The 9,777-nt window shown below is 32.5% G+C and overlaps 1 protein-coding gene across 5 annotated transcripts in view; it reads right to left on the bottom strand.

Moving 5' to 3' along the window:
• Positions 1 to 3,530: 3,530 nt before the first annotated feature.
• ATG4C (autophagy related 4C cysteine peptidase) overlaps positions 3,531 to 9,777 on the bottom strand; it is a 75,743-nt gene continuing 69,496 nt past the window's right edge. For 3 of the 5 annotated variants that reach the window (XM_016140388.2, XM_016140384.2, XM_016140389.2), the window contains one exon: positions 7,758 to 9,106. In XM_016140388.2, the coding sequence (XP_015995874.1) occupies positions 8,942 to 9,106 (165 nt within the window). In that variant the 3' untranslated portion in view covers positions 7,758 to 8,941. Of the gene's footprint in view, positions 9,107 to 9,777 lie in introns of all 5 variants that reach the window. The other 2 variants (XM_016140383.2, XM_036234700.1) reach the window with 1 other exon arrangement.

Genomic DNA, 9,777 nt, shown 5'->3' with positions numbered 1-9,777 from the left:
CAATTGTTGTCATCAGTATCATCATTGCACTCATTAATCGTGTATCTCTTTGCACTGACCCAAACTTTTATTTTTCCTAAAAATCCTAATCCCCTCCTAAACTCAACCAGCAGAGGGACTCTTCCTTCCATTTAAATCCCTCTGATTCAGAGGGGGTAGTTTTGCATTCCCATATCCAGGTGCTGAATCTATCATTTCACACCCTCTCCCAGTGATGGTCAGACTACCTACCTCAAACACTCAACATACTCCAACTCTTAATTTCAGCCTGAAATTCAACCTTGCCGACCATTCTCACAACCTTCGATCATTCTAGTTCTTCCACTTCTTCACTTTAAATCCTTTGCTAGTCTGATAAAGTCTATGGACCCAATCTCAAAATATTTTTAAATGTAAATGAAATGCATATGGTTACAAGGGAAGTTATTAAAATGTTTTAAATTTGTGATATGTGGTAATATATTTGCTTCCTTATAAACACATTAGTAAGTCCTAAAACCAAGTCCTACCCATAATTTCAAAGCCGTGTAAATATTTCAAGATGACAGCATTAATTATGCTATGAAGGTAATAGGATTTCTTTTTGTGACAAAATCCTAGGCTCTGCTGATACTACTATCCTTCGTCGCCTACATTCTTAGTGGAAATAAATACTATGTTTCAGTTGAATGTTAATGAAAAAAGATGTGACCATTTTTACATATGAGTTCATGGACCCTTGAATTCTATTCATGGGTTCATCAGGTTAAAAAACTTCTACATTAAGTGGCCTACTGTTCCTCAGCATCATCTAAGTTTACTAAGTTCATCCAGAGACTCTGTAGAATTATGTCTAAGTAAAACAGACTCAAAGGGCAGGGCTTGAGAAATCATCTTACAATTTTAAGTCTTCATATTTTAAAACGTTAGAACCAAACCTCAGTTCTACTGACTTCTATATTCTTGTTTCTTCCTTCATAGTACCCTTCCTCCCATTCCTCTCTCCCAGGCCCCTACCTACATAAGCATAAATTTCAGCCTGACACTCAAGGCCCTCAGTAATAAATGACAGATGTTTCATCTTTATCACTCATTCTTCTATCCATGTTATTGCAGGATGTTTATCATCATCCCCTTACTAAATGCCAGCAGTAGAACAACCCACATGCTCTTCAAATGTATCCTGTGGGGATAGGCCTTCACCCAGACCCCACTTTCATTCAGAAAACATATGCATGGATCCTGTCTCTGGGTCTTTATGCTGTTTACTTATTTGCCCAAATACTTACCTATTCCTTGCCTGTATATAAATCATACCAGACTTTTAGGACTGGTATGAAGACTACCCTATATGAAGACTACCCTAATCCCCATAAAGAGATGGGTATTCTCTTTTGAAGCCAAACATAATTTTATTTTGTAGAACTCCTAACATTTTTATTCCCCTACCAAGTGTGACACATTTTTTTTTTTTAATATTTTCTCCACCCTTAAGTAAATTTCTAAGTTCCCTGATAGAACAAGTGTCAGTTTTTATCTCAATGTATTCTACAGAGCCTTACATTCAATACTGGAATGGAATTAAGAGGTTTTAGGAGTTTTTTTTTTTTTTTTCTTTTCTAATTCTTATTCTCTAGTGTCTGTTAAAAAAAAAAAAAAAGCAAACATACTCTGAAAGCCTTTTCAAATCTTAAGACAGAAAGATAGATGAATAAAATCTTGACAATGGCTTTAAAGGCTAACGTTTATTGAGTACTCACCATGTGCCAGGCGTTTTCCTAGGTGCTCTTGCATGTCCTATGTGATTCCTCACTGAATCCTCACAATAGAGCAACATGATTGTTACAATTATCCATATTTTACAGATAAGATTAAGTAACCTGTTCAAGGCCATGTAGCTAGTAACTGTTAAAGTCACTATTTGAGCACAGCCAGTCTGACTCTACAGTTTAACCAGTTCATTAATGCCATCTCCACCGAGTAACATGGGAGTGTGACAGAGAAATATTTGTTTTTCCCTAAACAAAAGGGTTCATAACTTTTTCCAAATTAGTGGTATTACTTTTGAAGCACTTATTCTGGCTGATGCTATAATCTACTGTAATTTGATGTGTTCTTACAGAATATGACCATAGCTATAAGACCTGTTTTGTATGTTTTATTCCTTTCCAAATATATACCTTTGGTGTTTGCCAAAATTGACAAGCTGATCCTAAAATTCATATGAAAATACAAGGGATTCAGAACTGCCAAAATTATCTTGAAAAAGAACAAAGTTGGATAACTCACTCTCCAATTTCAAAATTTACTACAAAACTACAGTAATCAAGTTAGTGTGGTACTGGCATTAGACATATAGATAAATGAAAATAAAGCCTTACATTTATGGTCAATTGATTTTTGACAAGAATATCATGTCAAGACCATTCAATGGGGAAAGAATAGTCGTTTCAGCAAATGGTATTGGGACAACTGGATATCCACACTTGAAAGAAGGAATTTGGATACCTATCTCACACCGTATACAAAAATCAAATCAAAGTGAATTAAAAACAACCTAAATGTAAGAGTTAAAACTATAAAACTCTTACATGAATAGGCATAAATCTTTGAGACCTTGGATTAGGCAATGGTTTCTTTAATATGACACCAAAAGCATAGCAACCAAAAAAAAAAAGAAAAAGAAAATAGATAAAGTGAACTTCATCAAAATTAAAACCATTCGTGTTTCAAAAGATACCATCAAGAAAGTAAAAAGACAAACCACAGAATGGAGAAAATATTTGTAAATCATATACTGATAAAGGACTTATATCCCGCATATGCAAGGAACTCTTACAACTCACTAATACAAAAACAAATAACCCAATTTAAAGTGAGCAAAAGTTTGAATACACATTTCTCCAGAGAAGATATACAAATGGACAATAAGCACATGTAAGGATGCTCAACATCATTGGTCAGTAGGAAAATGTAAATCAAAGCCATAATAAGGTACCCCTTTATACACACTAGATGGCTAAAATTAAAAAGACATTAACAAAGGTTGGTGAAGTAGAAAAACTGGAACCCTCATACATTGCTGGTAGGATTGTAAAATGGCGTAGCCACTGTGGAAAGCAGTTCGGCATTTCCTTAAATAGCTAAACATAGAGCTACCATATGACCAGCAGCAATTCCATTCGCAAGGATATACACAGGAGAAATGAAAACATGAACACAAAATCATGTACACAAATGTTCATTACAGAATTACTCATAATAGCTGAAAAACAGGAACAACCCAAATGTCCATCAACTGATGAATAAACAAAATGTGGTCTATGCATCTAATGGAATATTATTCAGTCACAAAAAGAACAAAGTTCTGATACATGCTATAAATCCTAAAATCATTATGCCAAGTGAAAGGAATCAACAACAAAAGGCCATGTGTTATATAATTCCCTTTATAAGAATATTTGGAATAGGCAAGTCCATGCAGAGAACAGGTTAGTTAATAAGTACAGGGTTCTTTTGTTTTTTTGTATTTTGTTTTTTATGTGTTTGGGTTTTTTTTTTTTTTTTTTTTTTGAGTAAGGAAAATGTTCTGGAATTTGATAGTGGTGATCACTGCATAATTTTGTGAATATATTAAAAACCACTGAATGGTTTTATAAGTAATACAAAAATAATGCGGTTACTTAAAATAACATAAGCTACCACTCCACACCCACTAAAATAGATTTAAGTCAAAAGACATTAGACTTTTCATAAGTAATCTGATACTCTTAAATCACCTTAAACATTATAAAATTGGAACTTTTGAACATCAGCTGACAAAAGAGCACTTTGAGCTCTGTCTGAGCTAATGCTGCCTGCCAGCCAGTACCACGATCTTTGCATAGCAGCTTATACTATATTGGATTTTATATTTCATTTCCCCATCTTTTGTAAACATGACGATGTTTACAAAACATTGGAAAATGGAAAAATGAAAGTGCTAAAATGTGTGGTAAGAGATGTAGATCTCATAAGTTTAATATAAGTATAAATAATCATCAGCTTCAAAAAAATGCTCACAGGGCTTTAAGTAGATCGACTGTATGTTTGACTATAAAAGGACAAAGATAAAGAAATCTATGAAATGCTGGAACTATATCATCTAAAATCATGTCAAGCCTATATGATTAAAAATAATTTTATAATGCTTTTAATATTTTATAATATTTTATACTCATTTTCAGAACCTTCCTTAAAACATCATTTGAAAACAGCTATGGTTCATTTCCTTCACATTCAACTGTTTTAAGTGTTTATGGGAACATACTATGTACAAAATCTAAGTGTCCCTCTTGATGTAGACATGAGCCAGTAGCTGCAAAACTGGCCAAGCACAGTGGGTCAGGTGTAGGAACCAGTCACAAGGAACAGGAAAGACATGAACACAAAATAGAAGGGAATATAGGCAAGTGAAAATAATCCATTGAGGTGACAGAAATGTGGGGTGAATTCTCTTCTGTGATGTCTACTTAAAATATTTTGGAAATAATTTAAATATGTATGTATGTGTCTCACCATTAAAACTCCCTAATTACTAACTAGAGTCCTGACCACGAACTCTCTTGTTTCATGACATGATCATCCAAATCCCAGGACTTATATTAATTGTCCCCTTAATCCCCACCTTAGATTCATTAGCTATAATTTAATACAAGTGAACTGATCAGAATGGTGCTAGGTAAACAGCAAGTACGTAAATATTAGCTACAGAGATGCCACACTGCACAACTCCAGGGAGTGGCATTCACACAACATACACTAAAAATAGTGCCCCTTGGAGCTGTGCAATCTGGCAGCCCCATATCCACTTTCTAATATCAGTATACTTTAAGGCCTACATCAAATTTTAAATCATCCTAACCTGCAAGCCTTTTTAATTCATATATTTTTATCTCCGAGTGTTTACTATGGTGTATTTGCCTAGACACACTCAAAACTTGCTGTCAATAATTCTCTTATCTTTTTGTTCAGACTCCTATTGAATTTTTAACTTTCCTTTGTTTACCCTTCCTGCTTATAATTCTTTTGAAACCCATGAATTCCCAATTCTTATCAATTTATATTACTTTAGTATGAAATATAAATATATTTATAATTATCAGTTTAATTTTCAATAATTTAAATAAAAATTCTCTGTAGAGTGTTTTTGATTCACTCTTGGATGACATCCAGTATATATGAACTGTTGATTTAAAATAGGGGAAGATTATGTTTCTCAATTTCTGAAGGAATTAATTAGAGGGCAGCACAGTAATTTTCTACCTAATAACAAACATGTATTCTCCACTTTAAACATTTTTCTTATTTTGAGAGAATAAGTGAAATTCTATAACTGTATCTGTGAATGTTTTGGGTAATTGCTTGCCACCAATTGTCGAAGAGGACTGTAAGAGAGAAAAAAATGCTAACTCAAAAATGTATCTGCAATACTAACTCTATATATAATATTTTGCAAAGTTTATAGGCAAGAAGGAAGTCTTTATATAACCATGAAAACCACACAAAAATGCTTAAGATTTCTAAAATGACTTAAGAGTCAAACTACAAAATGATATAAAATTTATATATTAGAAGCAATAGGATGTTTCCAATTTTTCCAGGTCTGATGTTTCACTTTTTCAATTCAGTATTTCAAGGTATTTGGTCTAAAAGCTCAATTGAATAGTCTATTGAATTGTGTGTGGTTGATTGACAATACTGAGGTTATAACAAATATCATATGATAAATATTCTTCTAAAATATTTTTAAAGACATTTGCTTTTCTTTTTATAGAAAATAATAATCCCTTATACTTTCCAAGAAATTGCCTCTATCAAAATATTCTGGATATCCTTCTTCTATGTGACTATTATTTTAAATTCTCAGTTTCCTCCTTATATCTGTTTCAATAGAAATCTATATTGTTATTTAATATTTTAAAGTGTTTTTTCATTATCTGTTCTTCCTCTTGTTCCCTATTTTTGGAAAATCCTTTATAATATTCTTATGGTTATATGTGAATATACAGTCAAAATGACTTGGATATACAATGCAAGCTATGAAAGTGCGCTGTGATAAATCATGAAAATGAAACTTTTTCCTAGTAACAAAGAAATTAGCAGATATAAGGGGGCAGGGGGAAGCTAGATCAGTATGATTTGACCAGAAATACAGTGCTTTCTGGCATGAGTAGAAGGTAATTACAGATCTCTAAAAAAAATAGATATTTCCGACCTAAAATTGGATAGACTACATAAGTAAGTCATTTTTTTGCTCTTTTGTTCCTTTAATTCTTCTAAAAACAAGATAGGGTTAACATATATACTTTTAGATATGTTTGCCCTTGGACAATGTTAAATCTTAAGGTTAACAGAACACAGAAGTGACCTAAAATTTTAATCTGTTAAAGTTGTCTTCTCACTAATACAGATTTAATGGGGTTAGTTTAATGTAAAAACAGAAAAATTAGTACCTCAGGGAAATCCTTTTGGATATGGTTATACTATAAAGGATCTTTTCATTCACTCGTTCAGCAAATGATGACTTTCAAGATGGTCTGCTGGTGGTTAATACATTGACAAAAAGGGATTCAAAGTGTCGAGTCTTATGAAAAAGAGAGAAAAAAACCTTCCCATCAAAAGTCACATCAAAAAAATTTTTAAATTCATTTCTGAAATGTTAATGGCAAAATCTAGTATCTTAATATTGATGTCCAAATGGACGATCCTCCTAACATAATTCGAACAGAACACCCATCTTAGAATCTTGTCCTTTTTTTATTTTCCTTTATTCCAGGCTGAAAGAGATCATCCATAAGCTTTATTGACTTAGTTTACTGGCGGTCAGAACTTGAAATGAAATCTGTGTTCAAAACAAAGTCTGAAACCAGAATTTACAGGTACCTCTATTATAATTACAATGATGTAGTTTTGTTGCTGCCTTTGCAATAAAAGATTATCACAACTTTTTGTGTGGTCCTCAGCTGAAGTTGAATTAACAGGCAAAATAAATTCATCATCCTCTCTCTCAATTTTCATGAATGTATGCATTTGGTCATACATATTATTAAATACTTTTTATGTGCATATTTTGCTGGTAATTTCTGATTCTAAACATTCTTAGTAATGAGGATGATTGTACTGTCAGATTTATCTGTCTACATAATATTCTTAGTTTTTCAATACAATTTAGTGCGAAAGAAGTTTATGTCTCCTCTCAACTCAACTTTGTCCAGGTGTAATTTTTTCTCATTCCAACAATCCTACTTAAAAATAATCCTAAATTTTGTTGCGAAGAGAACAAAAATATTATCCTATAACTCTAAGCTTTTAAAGAGTGCTTATAAGAGAACACTTACAATTAGTTCTGATTCATTTGAAGGTATGGGTGCTCTCATTTGATGTGCTTGCTGCAAAATCCTGTGAATATGGAGGTGTGTGGGAACAACAAATTGCAATAATTTAGAAGAGAGGACTGCAGTGTATAAAATCAAGACATACCACTGGCTTCCTGTTCCTGTACTGCTTTGACCATCTAAGAAAATTAGTACTAGGCTTAGTTTGTCCAGATCTTATCCAGGATACAGGAACATTTTAAATTTCAGGCTATTTATTTCAATTTAATAATCTATCCTCACTGGGAAATGACAAACCTGATTTCTCTCATCAGGCATACGAAAGCAATCTGCCCACCCTCTGTTTCCATTTTGCATGCAACTCTAAACCTAATAGGCTTTCTGATTGAGAAGATCAATGACTTCAAATGATACACAATTTTATGTCTTTATAAGTCACCTTTCCACATTGAAACACGGACACTCCATAAAATAAGTTAATCTTTTGCTTTCAGAATAACAATGTTATTTGCCTTCATTAAAAAGAGAATTCATTTGAGAGAATGATTTTTCAAATGAAAAGATTAAAATAATCCCATTAAAATCAAACAAAGGCGTTTTATGTTCTCACATCTTTATTATTTATTTTATAATCCTGGCTGGATAGTAACTCTTGTACTTTTATATTACAAATTTGCCTTTAAGTAATACATAATACACTTAAGGCAGATTTAGCTTATGGAAGTGGCCTCAGCTTCTAAACATGACTACAGTGATTTACACAAATAACAAAAATCACATAAAGGAGTATCTACTGATATCTTTCTTGGTACTTATCTTTAGCTCTAAAAACTGCATAGTAAATAGAATTCCTATAAAATTTTATTTTTGAGATAGGAAACAAACACTATTTCTATCTTAATATTGCCTTTATCTGATCTGACTGGATGTTATTAATAATATAACCTTTAAATTTGTGGGAAAAACCAATACTTTACACTCACTCCCCAGAGAAAGCTCAACAGCCAAAACAAACAAAAAAAACGAGCTGTTATAAAATCATATTGCTAAGTACTACCTAAACTCACAATTCTGCTTATATAATTGTATGCATATGACAGCTAACAATTACTATCAATATATCAAGATACACCCAAAACTATCCTTTGGTTGCATTGATTTCAGGAGGCTAGGCAGCATGGAAGATTCATTCTCTGGTCTTCTGGTCATTAGTATAAACTGAAGCTTTTACAACTATTTGGTGATCCCAATTTTGGGGCGTATATCACAAAACCTTCAGGAGACTAGTGGCTTCCGCTGGAAGAAATTGAAGGCTGGAAGGCTTGCAGTTAGAGTTATCATTAGCAGATCTTAGTGGAATAGGAATGCAGCCAGAATTACTTGTTATTTATTAGCAATCGAGATTCATTAAATCACTTCTCTTTCAGAAAAATATCTTTAAGATTTATATATTTTCAACTGCACTTTTTTAAAAGAACATATAAAATTAAGATATTTGTGAAAATAAACCAGTTTCAAGTATACTTGTTTCTTTTCATTTTTTCCCCTTCAAAGAGTTCTCACATTAAGCACAGATGTGATATCTTTTAAAGCAGGACAAACTCTTCTGTGCTAAATCTTTTTAATCTTTTTTCATCCTCTGAGAAAAGGTCTTCTTCATTGGTTGTAGTAGATGTAAAATCATAGTCTCTGGAATGACCATTTACAAAAGTAAATAAGGGATATTTCTCTTTAGAAGAAATTTTCAGCATCTGTAAAAGAAAGCACAGAAGAATCCCTTATTGAATGCAATAGCGCACAGTTGGAACACATAACAAAATCTAATGTTTTAGCCCTGATTCTTTCATTAGCTTTTCTCATTTACATTTATCCAGCGCTATTGCGTTCACTGTTCTGGCTAAAAAATAAAAGTTGATCAGAACTGTATAATTTATTTATAGCTAAATACCTGCTTCTCGATTAGTCTACACTATCAAAAGTACCATTCTCCGTATCCCCAAAGTAAGACTTCTGGTCACATTAGTTTGAAGGTTTATGAAAGAGTTAATATTTATCTTCTCTTAGTAGTGGTAGACGATGAAACAAAATGATATCATTGACTATAGTAAAATATTGCGAAAGATTGTTTGGTACCATAACACAGAAAAAGAAGCATTAAACTGAGTCAGAAGGTCCATTCTAATCTCAGTTCTACGACTTACCTTGATGTGATCTTCGACAAATTCCACTACCTGAGTATCATGTATAAAATGGGGCAACAGATATCCAATCTCCTTACCTCAGAAAATTGTTAAGATGACCAAAAGCAATAATAAAAATTATTTTAAAAATTGAGTTTGGTTTTTCTAAAGATCGCTCATATTTGAAAAAAATATTTCTGCAATTACCTAGTCAATATAAAGAATAGTGTTCTTATACATAG

Source organism: Rousettus aegyptiacus, unplaced genomic scaffold (assembly GCF_014176215.1).
Source record: "Rousettus aegyptiacus isolate mRouAeg1 unplaced genomic scaffold, mRouAeg1.p scaffold_m13_p_1, whole genome shotgun sequence".
In the NCBI taxonomy this organism is placed as follows: Eukaryota; Metazoa; Chordata; class Mammalia; order Chiroptera; family Pteropodidae; genus Rousettus; species Rousettus aegyptiacus.
This window is presented reverse-complemented; position numbering and strand designations above follow the sequence as displayed.